General features: G+C 38.2%; 2 protein-coding genes across 2 annotated transcripts; one reads left to right on the forward strand and one right to left on the reverse strand.

Annotated features, from left to right (window-relative positions):
• Positions 1-253: 253 nt before the first annotated feature.
• On the forward strand, positions 254-8,688 carry LOC141908903 (serine/threonine kinase-like domain-containing protein STKLD1). The gene is made up of 16 exons (XM_074799181.1): positions 254-363; positions 560-646; positions 1,525-1,569; positions 1,781-1,960; positions 2,480-2,550; positions 2,877-3,257; positions 3,519-3,616; positions 3,748-3,984; positions 4,100-4,161; positions 4,534-4,600; positions 5,232-5,360; positions 5,731-5,859; positions 6,101-6,232; positions 6,818-6,967; positions 7,194-7,273; positions 7,670-8,688. Exons 1-16 carry the CDS (start codon positions 334-336, stop codon positions 7,727-7,729), a joined length of 1,938 nt encoding a protein of 645 aa, XP_074655282.1. The 5' UTR covers positions 254-333; the 3' UTR covers positions 7,730-8,688.
• Positions 8,633-10,761, reverse strand: LOC141908904 (box C/D snoRNA protein 1-like). The gene is made up of 8 exons (XM_074799182.1): positions 10,633-10,761; positions 10,153-10,325; positions 9,839-9,927; positions 9,619-9,716; positions 9,471-9,542; positions 9,186-9,362; positions 8,958-9,103; positions 8,633-8,813 (listed from the first exon to the last, which is right to left on the reverse strand). The coding sequence occupies exons 1-8, from the start codon at positions 10,647-10,649 to the stop codon at positions 8,722-8,724; spliced, it is 864 nt and encodes a 287-aa protein (XP_074655283.1). The 5' UTR covers positions 10,650-10,761; the 3' UTR covers positions 8,633-8,721.
• Between the last annotated feature and the right edge of the window lie 6,167 nt (positions 10,762-16,928).

Genomic DNA, 16,928 nt, shown 5'->3' on the forward strand with positions numbered 1-16,928 from the left:
GGATGTCATTGGAAAAAGGTAGTTTTTGCCAGATGTTTGAAAGAATGTTTTGAGGTGAATTTTGAGGCGGGGTTGGTGGTGTTTGTTTTGAAAATGAGGAATATGCGTGGTCTAAATATATGCTTTTTACCTCCGAGAAGTAATGCACTATATCAGGGGCCGCCGTGAATCAGACGTGTGGCCGCGGCCGGGACCCTAGCTTGAGCCGTGTTTTAGACGCTACCGGCGTTGCCAGTGTTTACATTTCCGGGTTTTGACGTTTCCGTTTTGCAGCATTCGAGTATTTCTTATTCTAATTAACAATAAAATACTGAAATTAAGTGATAGATAATAATGTCAGGCGAGTCGGAATCATCTTACCGGGTGAGAAACTGTTCATATTTGGAAATAAGAATTCTATAGATTCTCGTAAAGGTTCAAAACCGATAAAGATAAGTCATTCTCGCTGACGACATGGACGAGATGTCAAATTCAACTTCAATTCACAAGTTTGTTAATCTTGTTCTTTTTAGGCTTCTTTTTACGAAGGCCTTGTGTAAATGTCCTTGTTTTTTTCTAGATGCTTCAGCGTCTCGGTAAAGGTGCCCAAGGAGCCGTTTATTTGGTCGAACATAAGGAGGAGGGGAAACAGTATGTTCTCAAAAAGGTAGTTGATCTAGTCTTTAATCTGGTTTTATTTTGTCTTTAAATTGTTAGCTTTAAAGCCTCGGGGCTCGTATCAGAGTTGTAGGTAATTTAAAAACGATAATCTGTTAATCCAATGTATAAAGTATATATAAAATAAGTTATTTTATAAATACTATATACATTGGATTAACAGATGAGTATGAGCCCCTGTGCTTTAAAGCTAAAGCTGAATAGTTGCATAGGAGATTATTAGACACTTTTACCCAGATACCTATGAATTGAGTCATTTAAATATCTATTAGACTGAAATTATGAGACCGGTGCAAATTTGAAATATATAAGTACTTCACAAGATAAGCTCACTTGGCATTGAACCCAATAATTTACGAAGTAGGGATTTTTTCTCTTGACTATTATTGATTAGATTACTCATGGTTTTATGTGATTCAAGGGATATACGGCACTGATAATCATCTCATTAAACCATTCGAAAAAAGTTTGTCTGGGTCCAAAGACGTCATAACATTCTCTTCGTGAAATCAATTGAAAAGGTTATTGGGGGCTTAAAATTGAGAACTGTGAGAGTGGGTTCTGACATTGACTGCTTAGTCTGCCCAAAGAATCAATGTTATAGATTTCCCAGCAACATTTCCCCACCCAAAGGGTCTTATACAAAGGGCTTTGGGAGAGGATATGACCTGCCTTTTGTGTGGAGTGTCTGAGGGTACAATCAACCACCTCATCTGACTCTCAACTGGGTCTTGAAACTATCTTTAAAATCCATTGTAACGAAAGGGCATCAGTATCGTCAAGTACCCGTGCCTGGGCCACGGCAGCCATATGTACAAACGTTCAAGTTCAAGTTGATTTAGATATTTTGAATTTGGTTTTTTTAAGGTTGAATGTCGAGATGAAAGTGAAGCGAACAAAGCGTTCAAAGAGGTATTTATTGATTTATAGCATTTTATCCTGACCAAATCATTTCTTGATTCCTGGGTTTTAGAAAAACTAACCCCAACTCCAAAATTAAAGAGTCATATTTTCATTCAGAACTGCATAAAAAAAGGTTTCAACGTACAAAACTGAATTCTGAAGGGATCAAATAAATGTTGTAATTGTATATTTTTGATTTTGGATGTCGTTTTGATTTCAGGCAGTTGCTTTAGCGAAGTTGCAGCATGTATATATTTGTGGTTATAAAGAGTTCTATGTGATGTGGGATAAAGATGAATGCGCGATGTATGTGTGTATTATAATGGAATATTATAAACACGGTGACCTCGATAAAATACTCAAACAGAAAAGAAAAGAGCGAACTCCAATTGAAGAAATCGTAAGTTTACAGTCACATGGCGGTCACATTCACAGGATACTTTCAGATCTGAGAATCAAAAATTGATATTTCACAGGCCCTTGACTGAACATTCCCCGATTTAATTGATTTAAGATATTCTCAGGGCTGTTTCTTATCAAGAGGTTCCTTATGCAACTCATCTCACCACAGTGAGAACAACAAGACATCAAAAATTCAAATTCCCTGATTTAAAAGATGATTCAGAATTCCCTCATTTTCCCTGCAGAAAAAAATGAATCCAGAATGCCTTGGTTATTTTCCCTGATCTATAAGAACCCCGCTTTCAAGATCAAATATCTGGTTCCTGTTTTACGAAAAAAGATAAACTAAAATTTTTGGTACGGTTTTTGTTGGTCACCGTACTTCACATTATCAATGAGGACTACCATTTGAACTTAACTGTGTAAACTTTTGCGTGAAATTGGACCCAAATGTCATAAACTTAAGAACTGAAAAGTTCAAAATCTGTTATAAAACTATTCATGTATTTTATTGTAGATTATAAAAAAGTGGTTGGGTCAAATGGTCGAAGCTTTGCTGTTTATTCATCATGAGAAAGTCATTCACAGGTAAGGTATTCAAACACGCCCCCCCACTTACACACCAAATGTTTAACTCTAAATAATCTTTATGATTTCTTCACTAATTGACATAATATTAAATAAATTTTTGAGGGTTAGAATCTTCTTTGTGAAACTGGGTTCTGGCCTTGTTAGAATTACAAATAGAATGTTTCGACACTGTTTAACTGGCAAACTGGCTTACCCGTCAGATCAGTAACAGTAGCGGCAATAGATTCCTCTATTTAGTTTTGCTTGTATTCAGGAATTAGAAAATAAAAAGGGTCGAGGTTTTATCTGATCGATTGAAAGTGTTGTTTATGATATTATTTCAGGGATCTGAAACCGAGTAATATTTTCATGCAAGAAGATTTGAGTATATCGCTGGGCGATTTCGGCGTCGCCACGGTAATGGATGATAGTCGCACTAAAACGCGTACGGCGATCGGGTCGATGAACTGGATGGCTCCGGAGGTGATGGAGCGACCCTACGACGAGCGCAGCGATGTCTGGTCTCTCGGGTGTATCATTCTGGAGATGACGACGTGCGGTTTCCTGGACACGAATCACATGATGAGTAAACTGTTCGAGTTGAAGTCGAGTCAGGAAGTTCTCGAGGAAACATTGCAGGAAGTTTCGAAGACGTATTCGGTCGAGTTGGTGTCGGTAATTCGGGCGATGCTTCGTCGTAACTTCAAACAAAGACCGTCATCGGAGTAAGAGAATTGTGGATAACTGTGGAACTAGGATTCAGTTTAACCCTTTGGGGTCATTCATTTATTACGTACGCATTAGGGGAGGGGTCAGGGCAATTGCGTACTGTTATGCTTAATGTATATTTACAAATTTTATGCATACGTAATAAATGAATGATCCCTTTAATGGCTAACAGTTCTCCACCTTGAACCCAGTTCCATAGTTTTGAGTTTAATACGACTGTACCATTAAAGTAAAATGAATTCGGCTTCATTTTTCAGAGAATTGGTTGAATTCCCGTATGTGAAAGACTGTCTCGCTTTGAGTGGGTCAGCACTGGCTGAACAACGCAAAAAGAGTCTCGGAAAAGGAACTGGGGGTAAGTGTTGAATTACACTGAACTACTACCAGTAGAATTGATGAGAGACCAGTGAAAGATTGACTGTTACTGATATGATTGATGAGAGGCACCTTTCTAAACTGTAATTCTTTGATGTATTGTTGTTTTAGGTCCCGTACCTAGAGGAAGTGGTGTAGCGGCCATTATTAAATACCTCGAGACCGAACGCGGCCATGAGTCGTGCGTAAAAGACGGTCTGGAATATCTGTACGAACTTTCGAACAACGCTCCGTTAAATATTGATAACAGCGGGAAAATACTGATCGCGAATTTAATGAAAGAGAATATCGCGAGTAAAGACATTTTAGTGAGCGGGTGTAATGTGTTACAATCAATGGTTCCTGCAGGTAATCAACTCATTTCAATCCAGTTCGATCCAGTTCCACAGAACTTCAAACCAGTTCAATCCAGTTCCACAGATTTTATTTCAATCGAAAATATTATCGTTTGTTTTCTTTGCAGCGAGTGAAAACGATGCATTATTCTCAGATGAAATTGTTTTAGTCGTGATTCAAGCCATGAAGGTCAGTTGACTGTCAGTTACAATGTACTCTCTTTCCCTGTGATGATCATGGTCAAGCCTTTCTTAACAGGTTGGCCACTTCGCTGAAAATCATGGAAAAAATCAGGGAATTTTCTTTAAAAAGTCAGTGGATGGTCAGGGAATTTTGTAAAAAAAAAAACTGAAAAAATTTGGGAAAATTCAGGAAAATTTGTTGACGTTTGATCGCGTGTAAAATCAAACAGTTTCCGTCTATGTCTTTTGTATTGGACTGTGTTGAATTGATTTGATTCTTAAATTCAGAGAAAACAACGTGCAAGTCAGATAAAAGTGGCCACCCTGCTTTAAACTAGTCCCTGACAGTAGTTTTCACTTAGATGATTTGATATTTCAGGCTCATGGAGGTTCACTGCGCGTTCAGATGGCTGGAGCTGCTCTTTTAGTGGAAGAAGCTGCTAATGGTAATGTATAAACTACCCAGTGGCAGATTTATGGGGTGTGGTGTTGGGGTCCGGACCCCTGTCTTTCCACTGAGTTTGCACTTTCAACAAGACAAAGATTGTTAAAACCTGCACATTTGACACACATCCTCTCAGAAATTGCATATTTTCAGATGTTTTTCTTTCAAAGATATCTAACATGGAGGATGGGACTAGGCTTATAGCCTATGATGCCCTGCTTTATGTGAATAATTCCTCTTAACTCACAACTGTGGAACTGGATTCTGAGTTCAGAGTTAACTCTGACTCACAACTGTGGGACTGGATCCTGGGGTTATTCAACGAGTATCAAATATTTGTATGACCACACTGATCTCAACTTCGATGACTTTGGAAGAAAAGGAATGGTTTGCATCGGGAACTTCAGAATCTGAAGCCAGTGAAGACTGATTATAACAATCCTATGATGTTTTGGTTCACCTATCATAAATACTGTTGCTTATTAAACTTATTGGATCTTCAGTTCAGAGTTAATCACTATATTACACTCCCAACTGTAGAACTGGATCCAGTGTAACAAATTTTCATGCAAAATCTTCAGTCTAAATTGATTTCTGTTTCGTAATGTCTCTCATTACTGTTTTCGTTATAGATGAGAGCTGCAGCCCAACAGCACTAGGGGGCGCTGTAGGTGTTATTCTGGACGCGATGAGAACGTTCACTAAGGAAACGACATTGTTGTTATCGTGTACTGGTGCTCTACTCAGTTTATCCATCAATGGTTCGTTTGAAAAAAAAACAAGAAACATGTTTTATATAGCCCACTTGATTTAGAAATAAAGAACCCAGTTCCGATGTTCAGGGTTCTCACACAGATCAGGGAAAAGTCTATTTTACTCGGTGTCCTGTTGTTCTTGCTGATGATGAGCGACACAAGGAACTTCTTGATAAGAAACGGCCCTTACTGACAAATATCTTACATCTTATCAGGGAATTTTAGTCAAGGGTCATGAAAATTCATTAAACTATCAGGGAAGTTTGATTCCCTGATCTGTAAGAACCGTGAATGTTGTCTGTTCAAATTCATCTTAAATGATAAGTTTCTATTTTCTGAACGGCGCAGCAGTGAATGTGGTTCATCGTATTTTCAGAGAATACTTGTAAACTGGTAACAACAGAGAAAGGAATGCAGGATGTTTGTAACTGTATGGATTTACATAAAACCAACCCGGAATTAGTTGCGTCTGCTGCTAAAGTGATAGCTCCATTATTGATCGATGGTGAGTGGACCCCTCCTCATCTCATCTCACATCATCTCCCCTCACTTTGAAAATTTATGTGGTATATTTTGATTCAAAATGTTCAAAACTTGTGAGTCTACTGCTTATTCAGAAACGTGTTTCACATTTTCATTGACTCAAAAACAAAAAGTGGCCACCCTGTATCGCCAGAACTAGTCAGATATTTAATCATCAGGTTCGGACTGATGATAAGAGTGCTGTTTGTTTCTATATTTTTTAGATGATAATCTGCAGTTAGCGAAGAAGTTGGATTTAGTTCCGTTGTTGATTGAAGCGATTCACAATCATTTCAAAGAGGCAGATGTCGTAGAAGCTGCTTGCATGGCGTTAACCGATCTTATTTACGCCGATGGTTCGTGTCTAAAACAAGTTTCTCAAAATTGTAAACCTGACTGTGACTACCATTTGAGAGTAGTTCTACCTTTTCTAAGATCTCTACCACTGATCCTAGAAATATTAAAAAACTTTCAAAATCAGTATAGGTTCTAGTTCAGTTTCAATCATATAACTATTTCTGATTTTAAATGACTCTCATTTTGTTGTGAAAACTACTAAAATTAGGAGATATCAGGTAGTCTGAGAGTTTACCTATAACTGACACAATCTCAATTGCCAATTCCTTTTTGGGGGAACTAGTTGGTGTGTGTGTGTGAGATTGAGGTTGACTCATTATTTTGGCAAATGAGGCAGCAAATCTTACTATAAAATACCAATCGATTATACCGGTATTCAGTTACTCTTTCTTGCACCAGGGGCTGCAGTTGCTCAAATAAAGACAACCGTTGGATTAATACCATAGTGACAATGAACTTTAAATCGTCACTATGTGAACTATCCACTGGTTAACTCTAACTGTTAACTCTTGAGCAACTGCAGCCCCAGAGTGTTAACCTGTATTATAATATTAGAGGTTGATGTTGTATATTGTGTATTGTAGAGGAACATGCGTATCTGGTATTGAACTGTAGTCGCAGTCACGCGTACTATGACGGAATATTTGAAATATTGAAAGCATACAACGAACACAAGGACAACGTGAAAGTGATTGAGAATATCGTGACGGTCATCATGGAACTCGCTGAATACGGTAAAACACATGTCTGCCTACATGATATCCCCCTATGACATCATCAACTTGTCTAGAAATGATAAAGAAACTTCCAGAAATGAAATCTCTCTATGACATAATCGAATTACCTATTTTATGATTTGATCCTGACACTTCCAGAAAAGCTGTCTGCCTCCATAAATTACCTATGACTTCAAAGTTCCAAGTTCTTTAGAACTGATTATTTTGTCTTGTTATGTTTCAGTTGATATCAAAGAAGAGTTGAAATCTCAAAATGTTGTCAGTTTACTGAATCAAATAAAAGGATCGTTTACTCAAAACAAGGTGAATATAGAACTTACTCTCTGTGTTACTGATCAATAACTGAGTGTGAGGGGTCGGCATTATTCCAGCGAGTCCGGCATCCTGTCAACAGTTGTCGGTTCATTTTGACTCTATAGCCTACATGGTTCATACAGATCAGGGCAAACCGGGAAATTCTGACTCTTTTCTTGCAAATCACGGTAATTTGAATTTTTGTTTTGCTTGCTGGTGACGAGTGGCATTAGGAAATTCTTGAAAGGGAACAGCCCCCACTGAGTTTATCTATATAGGAATTTTCGGTCAAGGGTCAGGGAAATATCGGGGAATTTTGGATTCCCTGATCTGTAAGAATCCTGCTAGAGAGTAAATTTCAGATGTGATGTAGATTTCTACAGTTTCTACGTTGATGTTTTTCAGGATATAATGAACCCGTGCACTCAGGCTTTGCAGCTACTGGGTGCGGCTACTAAACGATAGTCATCAACAATTCATCGCCGTGGCGATAGATGTGGCGATTGACGAGCTCATGCTATTCGAAATGGCCAAAGGAAGATTGTAAAAAGAATCGGTAGTTTAGTTGTAAAAAGTTTAGCTGTGGATTCAGCAGAAAAATTAGGCAATCATGATGTCTATAATAGGAATTTACTGCTCAACAGAAAAGTGAATTGTTTGTACTTCTAGAAGTACGCACATTGGAGTAATGATCGTATCTTTCTTTGAGGGGGTCTGGATCCACTTTCGTAGAAATGTAATTGTTTTTTTTTGGTGATTTTATGAATCGAATCTGTGATAATTATTTCTTATTTCCGGTGATGTTCTGGTGTTATTTCTATTATTTATTATAATATACATGTACTATTTTAAACACAGTTCATCGAAACCAGAAACTAAATCCAGTTCCACATTACCTATCATACTGTGGCGCTTGATTCAGCCGATGAGAGCCATATTAACTTGTATTTGCCATACCAGTCATTCCCCTCCTTTCTGTTACAGTGGGAAATTGTACAAAAACGTGTCAAACAATTATTACCAGAAGCTTTATTCTGTAGAGTCAAAAATTTTGTTTGCCAAATATTCTGTTGATAATTTAATGTGATATTTACGAGTAAATTCTAGACGTTTTGCAGGGTTCTTACAGATCAGGAAAATCAGAGAATTCTGACTTTTTGGCGTCTTGTTCTTGCTGGTGACGAGTGGCACAAAGAACCTCTTGATAAGTAACAGCCCCCACTTAAAGTTCAATCCAGGGAAGTTTTGGTCGAGGGTCTGGGAAATAATCAGAGAATTTTGGATTTCCTGATCTGTAAGAATCCTGCAGTTTTAAAATCATCGATATACATAAACAATGAATGAATGATTTCCGTCCAATATTGATTTTATTCAATACATGTTCAATATTATATACAAAATGTTTAGAAAATTGATTTTTAAATATATACAAGTTCAAAACGAAGAGTTTCCAATTGTTAAGTTTTTTCATCATTCGCGTCATCTTTATCAGAGGACGACTCCTCTTCACTTTCATCGTCACTTTCCTCGGATTCAGAGTCTTCTTCGCCTATGAAAAAATATTTGTATTGCAGTTTACAAAAGTGACTCGGCCGATTAGGAGAAACAAGGTATCATTTTTAGCCTTATCTCAAGCATTTTAGGATATGCAACTACATGTATCAACATTTAACATTTTCTCCATCATACTCACTGGTATCGGTATCTGATACTGATTGGTTTGATTTCTGATACCTCGCGGCTGTTTCGTGAAGGCACACATGAAATGTCGGATACTCGATTATCACTTTATCTTTCAGATTCTCGAGAACAGATTGTTTTAAACTGATCGAGTGATAGCTGAAATAAAAACATGATACAAATTAATCACAAACTGAATCAATTAGGAATTCAAACTGATTTGAAATATTGTCTTTCATACTTGGCAGCGACAGGTCCGGCTTTAACAACTTCTCCTTGTTCAGCTTTAAGAAACGCAACCCAGTTCTCCATTGGAACGTCTAGCATTGGTTTCAACTTGTATCGAATGACAGGATCGAACTTCTCCGAATCCAGTTCATCTCTCAATACCGACATCAGATCCCTGTTTCCTTTTACCCTGTAATCAAAAAACCAATCGGATTCAAATATCCTGAGAATATCACAAAACTCGATTCGGGCTAGACTAGGAACTGCTAGAGAATACTACCAGTATTTAAAAACTGACCTGTTCTGTGTAATTGTGACATCGACATCTACAAATTTCCATTCTATAAACCACAGAAGTTCGGTTTTACCCCTAAAAATAATCAAGTATCCGGCATTAGATCTAGAATTGAAGGAATGAATTCGATTTCTGATTGTGTTGGACTTACAACACAAAAAGTCGATTTTTTCTACGCTTTGTCGAATCTTTCGGCATAAATTTCAACGTAATTTTCTCATCTTTCGCTATTTTGAATATCTTCTTTTGCTGAAAGAAAAAGCGCATATAAACAACTAACAAAATCCAGTGGAAAAACGAGAGTTATTTGATAATAATACTTCAGTATACTCGGGTCAACTCAGTGAGATAATTGAGCGGAGTCGACTTACAAATTTATTGAGGTTGTTGTTTTTCTTATGTTTATAATCTCTTTTCGCGATATCGACAACTCGGTCGACCTCTTCTAGAAAACGATAATCTGAATATAGAAAATTAAAACATTATCAAAGGCTAGAGATATTTATTATCTTAAGAGACTCGGTTATACAGCGGTAGGCCCAGCATCTTAATTAACCATATTTTTGACAATTACTCCCCACCCTTTCTCTACCCTTCTCTATCTCCCCCTCCCTCCTCTCACCCCTTCACTCCCCCTCCTCTCACCATTTCTCTCTCCTAAGCTCCTATGTTATCTATAACTCACCACTCAAAAGTTGTAAATCATCAAATTTAGCCATTTTAACGTAAGCTGTTTTATCCCTGCGACCGGTACAGTTCGTCTGTTCTTTATGTTTCTTCACACATTGTAATGAACACGATTTCTTTCTACATCCGGGACACGTATATTTGTGATGATTCTCCAGACAAACTTCACAACTTCATCAATTAAAACAAGTGAGATACATCAATAATTACAGCTTGGAAAGCGTAAAGCTTTTAATCAGATGAAACTAAACCACATGAAGGTAACTAACTAATGTCCATTTCAATGAAGACAGGTATGTACTTCCTTAACTGACTGAGCTAGGCCACCGATGTCCTTTCGGGCAAAGTTGAAATAGACATTAGAAATGTGCTCACGCATGGGTCGGCACACGGTGCAATATATTGAATTTAATTGATGTTTTCAATCGAGTTCTGTCGTTAAGTGAAATATAAAATCCAGCAGGTGACTGAAACTGACCTCTTATGATTCTCCATTTTACTACTGTTTATTCTACCAGTCTGAAATGTTCATTAGATTCTATTGATACCGATTTTAACAATAACAGAAAAACACTACCAACAACACAGCTGATGGAAGATGATGACGTCAGGGGCTTTCCTGGATTTCCCCTCGGAATTCCTTTTACTCGCATGCCAGTGAACGCCACGAAACAATTCAATTTCTTTTTATTGGATACAATACAATACATAACTTTATTGGCGCAGAAAACGCAATAAAACTTTCGAGCATAAGAAGTTAGCGGAAATATGCCACGAAGCAATACAGGGACTCCAAGTTAATCAGCAGTGTAGTAGCAAGTGCCGAGCGCCGGATTTTTTTGATGGAATGATTTGGAATAGCAGTACCAGAAGAAATATCCTGGTTCCCATTCAGATCCTGAGAGTGACTATTTTTCATTTGAAGGAAAAGAGTACCGTTCATACGAATATCAAATTTGATTTTAGGGAAAGTTAAGTAATTTTAGCGAGTTAAGAGATTTCTTAATCCTCTGCGAGATCCCCCGAGTGGAGTTCATTGCCAATTGATCTTCTTCTGTAACCGATAATAAAATTGTGTCCCAATTTGCTGCCGACGGAATTACCGTTTTTTAACGGAATTACTTTTTACAGTGTAGGCCCAGTGTCACTGAAAGCAATGCCATCGCTGGAAGGACCGTGGAAACGCGTTCTAATGGAAAAATCGAGGACGTGGGGCATAAATGAGCCTGTATGTAGAGCATAAGCGCAAGTATAAACATTGAAACTAATAATTATGGGACTGATGGGTCGGAATGGCTTTCATGATGAATGCAAGTTTCCATTTACGACCCGTTTCTAGTTTACAGGCCTTTGTTATTATTAGGCATCAGTTAGGGCACCATTTGGTAATCATAATTACTGCAATTAAAGCAATTAACAATTCGCTCCAAGTGCAATAATAGTCTAGCGGATTACAATTCGAGCTTAATTGATTTCAGTGGGAATCAGGCCAAACAGTTCATTTAAACCGACGGACACGAACAGAAGCAGGGTTCTGTGCGTATCGGGAAACTTTATGTAGAGATCACGTTGCAACTTGGGTTCTGTGTCGAGTCTATTAGTCTAAAGCCGTTGTTTTTAGATATCAAGTGCTATAACACCATCTGGGACCGGTTTTATAGATTGGTATATATTACTTAAACCCTTGGGTTACGGCAACTCAATTGAAATTGAATTGAGTTAGCCCCCGGGTCGAAGATAATACCAGTGTATAAAACCAGTTCCTGAATATTTCACAATGAAGCTCGGTTCCTGTTTGCGGCGGACCTCTCTCCCCCACCTGGTACTTTGTATCACTGTCAGTGAATTTCACAAAATAAGACTTTGCCTGATTCCCAATTTTCGTAGAGTTGCGCATTATTCCAGTGTTAAATGAAATAAATTATAATATTTTGAGTACTTATTCAGAAGAATTAGCCAGTTCCTTGAAGTTGAGCGTAATGCTGTCTAAACAGTTCCAAATATTCGTTACCAAAATCTCCCTAAGTTGGATCGAGGGTGTACAGAATACATGATTTGATTCCGCGCTTGTTGGTAAGTATAGAGGGAAGAAACTATGAGTGACGTTTCGACTCCAACTCTAAAACGTCATAACTCTCTTAGTTGGAAAATGTCGAAACAGCACCGTTCTCTCGGCTCTCAAATAGCCACTGATCTCTTAGTTTTTCTTCATAATCATCGGGTTTTCTTTAATTGAATAAATAACAGTCATGGAAGCTGGATTTGGAATAGGGTGGAAGGGAACGTCTCTCAACTCAAATAATCGTCATACGAATCGGCGATGATTTCGTGAGCTGGCTCGCGCGCGCGCGCATCCCCTCTCCCAGTCGCGATAGAGTCTCTGGTTTTGACAAGCAGACTATTGGATGATAATTGGAGGTTATTGTATGAAACGATGAACTCGTCGCCGGCGTTGCGACGGTTCTGCTGCAATTTGAGAGAAGCGTTCATTATTTAATGAAAACTTAATTATTCAGCGTCTCGGACAGAAGCATCAGCAGCAGCGGCACCAGCAGCACCAACCACAGCGGCAGTACGGAACAGGTTAATGTTTCGTTGACCCGTTAGGATCATAAATTCGGTGGCTATCAATTTGTCTGATCATAAACGCACAGGCAGAAACGAACGGATTAACGGATTATCTCGAGAATTATTGTGCGGATTAAATCTAAGGATCAATTGGTGAGTTAATAAGTTTATTCATCAAGTTAATTGTTAGTAAAATTATAATAATCGTAGAAACGAAGAATTCACTTTCTGGAAGTAAGAATTTTGGAATTATTGTAATTTGATTAAGAATCCGAATCTAGCGAATGCTTTAGGATACATGTATTCACTTATTTCACAGGAGAAAATTGTTGTTGTTTATTTTTTCAATGAAATGGAGACGTAGGGATTAACGAAACAATAATTCATGATATTCGTATAAAGATAAACGCGAACCTGGGAAAATTACTTAACTATATTTACTTCATTACTTCGATTATTTGCTTTGGGACCAGTAAACATAGTGGGGCGACCACTCAGGTGTGCTGACCGGTAATAGCATTCACTTACGTACAATATCCTGTACATTCTATCATAGTAAAATAGCCGAATAGCCCGTACACTTCGACGCGGAGAAGAGATGATCTGAACCCACTAAATGCACAATTCAAAAAGATTAAAAGCAATTTAAAAAGATCATCAGTCTCTTTTTAATCAAGGCTTATTTTCCAAAATAATTTTTTAGCCACTCAAAAGACCTCGTTTATGGAAACATATTCGAAAAATATTCTAACCAATACAAATATATAAAGTTAAGGTTGGTAAGTATTTTAAATAGGCAAAAAACCAACAAAAGGGCTTTTGGTTTTGTACAAGCGAACTGTTTACAAGATAAATTTCACGTATGTTTATAACATGAGAAAAGTTTTACACCTAGAGCTCCTTACTGTACGTCATTATAAACACAATTACGAACAATTTTCATAGACAAATATAGTCTCTATATTATTACGTATTCTACTTTCCACAAAGTGATCGCAAATTGACCAAACAACTAATATACATGTATATTATGTACACGTTTAATGAGAAAAATACTGAACCGAATCGAGAAAACTATATAAATACTTATTATGGGAAAATAGACTGAAATCACATATTAGCCTAATATGTACGTAATACTAGACTGATACAGGCTTTCTCCATCCCCTTCTCTCCCCACTCTGCCTCCACTCTCTCTTACCACTCTCTCCCGGGTTCTCCCTCTCACCTCCTCTGCCTCTCCCTTCAGTCTCTTCTCACTTCCCCGGGCCTCTCTCATCTCTTTTATCCCAATTTCGTTCTCCCCACCCCCAACTCCTCTCTCATATATGTATTACATGGCCTAACGCGTTACATTCTAAATGATGAAATGATGATGAAACCGTGAGTGAAATTAACGCTAAAAGTCGATGTCGTGTTTGCCTGGTACCCGTGGGAGACAACCAGCGAAACAGACCATCTGACACAATCGCTATACTGTACAATCCTATAATATTATTATATTGACTCGTACAAATTTATAATTTAAACATTTCTCTCTCCCCGAGCATCAGGCAGCAGCAGCCGCAGCAGCAGCAGCAGCATCCATCAGATAAATTAGTCAACACGTAACGACAGAACAAAACGTCGAAATCAATTCAAACTGCGATACATAAAACCGCCGCCGCCTACGCGCGCTTGCCAGGGTAGGTGTTTCACATCCGGGCCTCGCCTGATACTAATTGCCATTTCGCGGAAACGAGAGATGCATTAGCCAGAAAAACGCTCATGGATCACAAAGCGTTTTAAAACTATTTACCCCGCGTATATTAATTAATATACGGATTGTTCACCGTTCATCGTTTTATACGGTTTTTATATTTCTGTGTCGGCACTTTAGATATCGATTACTCGCAGTTTGTGCCGGGTTGCGCGGCGTTCTAGCACCATCAAAGCGACTCGGTCGCCATTTTTAGTATTCACGCCTAAGTGGGCACATTTAGCACTGAAATTAACGACTCAATTAGCGACTCAAATAAGAAATTTCGATTAAAGTGTGAACATTATGAAATCGAGAGAAAAGATTAGTGAGTCGCACCCCTGTGAGCTATGTATGGGCAACCATAAGCCGAGGCTTAAGTGGGCCGGCTTTACAGTTAGGTATTACACTTAACCCGGGGGTTAACTCGGAACTGGGGACTGAGCGCGCTTTGCACTGCATTATATTCAAATAGATTTGACAAAGATGACGAAAAGTCGCTTGTAAATGTATGGTGCAGATATGTATTAAATATGGTTGTATATACAATGCATACCCGCTTGCCACAGCTCCCGTTGCTGAGCACATTTTTCCGGCTCGCGTGTGGGATCTATATTCTGCGCGCTAAATGCAGATTTTAAAAGTTGAGTTTTAAACAAGGAAATATGAATGAAATAAACACATTATGTTACTATACTTTCTTAAAATCACTGTAAAAAACAATTAAAAAAAAAACAAAAGAGTTCAGATAGATATGTAATTGATTATAGTGTGTAATCAATAGAAATCATCCACGCAAGTTTTGGATTTGGTGGTTTTGAATTAAATATATTTCAGAATGATAACTAATTGGCCAAAAAAATTCAGGCCACTCAGGTTATTTTTATCGGCACTTAGCGAACATTTTCAAATTCATTTCTTCTTTTTTCCCTATTATGGTCGAGATGCCCCAGAGAATAAGAGTGAAAAGAATGACTGCCACCACCAGGACTCGAACCCACGTACCCTAAATTGACAAGGGGCCGAAATACGGTAATCCTCTAATTCTATAATACTGTAATCCTCCGCAGCCAGTAGTCACCACGGGCTTCACGAGATTTCATGCTTCGGCGATGTATATACATTTGTCTGGATTTGACTGCAATTAGTATTCAGGTCCGGAGACTAGTGATATTTGCCTATCTGTCCCGCGACGAACACCGAACAGTCAGCGGAAATATCGGATTCTATCGGCACTTGCACATATCAATCTTTCCATCCCGCGCAGCCCCCGCAAACCAGAAAAACATATCATATACTAGAAGTTCATGTGCGGTTCTTGTTCGTTGTCGAGCGCGAGTGTTAATGCATATTGCTAAAAACCATTGGGAGGAATTGACATTAAAAATTGACGGTGTGGTTTCTATTTCCATACACACATCAACGTAATACACGTCGTCCATATGCACCGATACGGTTATCAATAAATATGTATGATTGTGTATATGATTTCTAATCGACAAGGGATTCATTTTCCAGATTACTGTTAATGAATAAATAAAACGTAAAACAGAAATAGACCGACGTCGTTCTGGAATCAGTCTACAGTTGTGTGGGTATAATCTGACTCTGGACCAAATTCCACAGTTGTGTGGGTTTGAATTGACTCTGGACCTAGTTCCACGGTTGTGCGAGTTTAATTTGACCCTCGGCCAAGTTCCACAGTTGTGGCTCTAGGCCCGAAGTTCTATAGCTGTGTGGGTTCAATTAAATCCGGGATTTAGTCTTACACGAGAATAGATTTTACCAAAATATATTGTATCTTGAGATGATCAATCATAAACCCGTGCCCTAGGCTTTTCCACGCCTGAAACACGATCCGAAGCATGAAAATACCCGCTGAATAAAACATTTGGTTTTATATTAATTTTTTATTATCGGCACATGGTACATGATATTCATTTAGAGCGAAAACTGTTTCTCTATCAATTATTACGACATAACGCATTATTATGACATAGCGATATGACAGACGACAGAGCTCGCGTTGAATGATGGGAAACTGTTAGTTTGTTGCAGCCGATATTGACGTCGCTATAACAGTAGTTCATATAACCCACACCTATACAGAGAAACATCAATAGGCAAACACTTCACAACGTGTAAAACCAGTAAATTATTCATAATATCCCTCATTCTCTCTCCTCTCTCTTTCTCTCTTCTCCTCCTCTCTCCATGCATTCTATTTGTACTATATGATACAGATACGTGATAGCCATGAAAGATATCACATTTAGAGCTCGGCTACTAGCTCGCCAGTCCTCAGCTCTGCGAATATGAGTGACCGAAGATCAAGGATTTGGTGCCCATTTGACAAGTTTCACACGGTTCTCGTTAAAGACTTTACTGTAGAATCATTGAAATGAAAATGAGTTAATTCAACTCTAACAGTCAAACTTAACTAATCAGGGCGGACTTAGGATTTCTTC

This window comes from Tubulanus polymorphus, chromosome 7 (assembly GCF_964204645.1).
Source record: "Tubulanus polymorphus chromosome 7, tnTubPoly1.2, whole genome shotgun sequence".
In the NCBI taxonomy this organism is placed as follows: Eukaryota; Metazoa; Nemertea; class Palaeonemertea; order Tubulaniformes; family Tubulanidae; genus Tubulanus; species Tubulanus polymorphus.

Coding starts and splice junctions, on each gene's coding strand:
- LOC141908903 (XM_074799181.1), top strand. CDS start 334: ATGTCAGGCGAGTCGGAATCATCTTACCGG. Junction 647..1,524: donor AACAGTATGTTCTCAAAAAG/GTAGTTGATCTA, acceptor GGTTTTTTTAAG/GTTGAATGTCGAGATGAAAG. Junction 3,617..3,747: donor TCTCGGAAAAGGAACTGGGG/GTAAGTGTTGAA, acceptor TTGTTGTTTTAG/GTCCCGTACCTAGAGGAAGT.
- LOC141908904 (XM_074799182.1), bottom strand. Junction 9,717..9,838: donor ACAACAACCTCAATAAATTT/GTAAGTCGACTC, acceptor TTTTTCTTTCAG/CAAAAGAAGATATTCAAAAT. Junction 9,363..9,470: donor GTCACAATTACACAGAACAG/GTCAGTTTTTAA, acceptor TTTTGATTACAG/GGTAAAAGGAAACAGGGATC.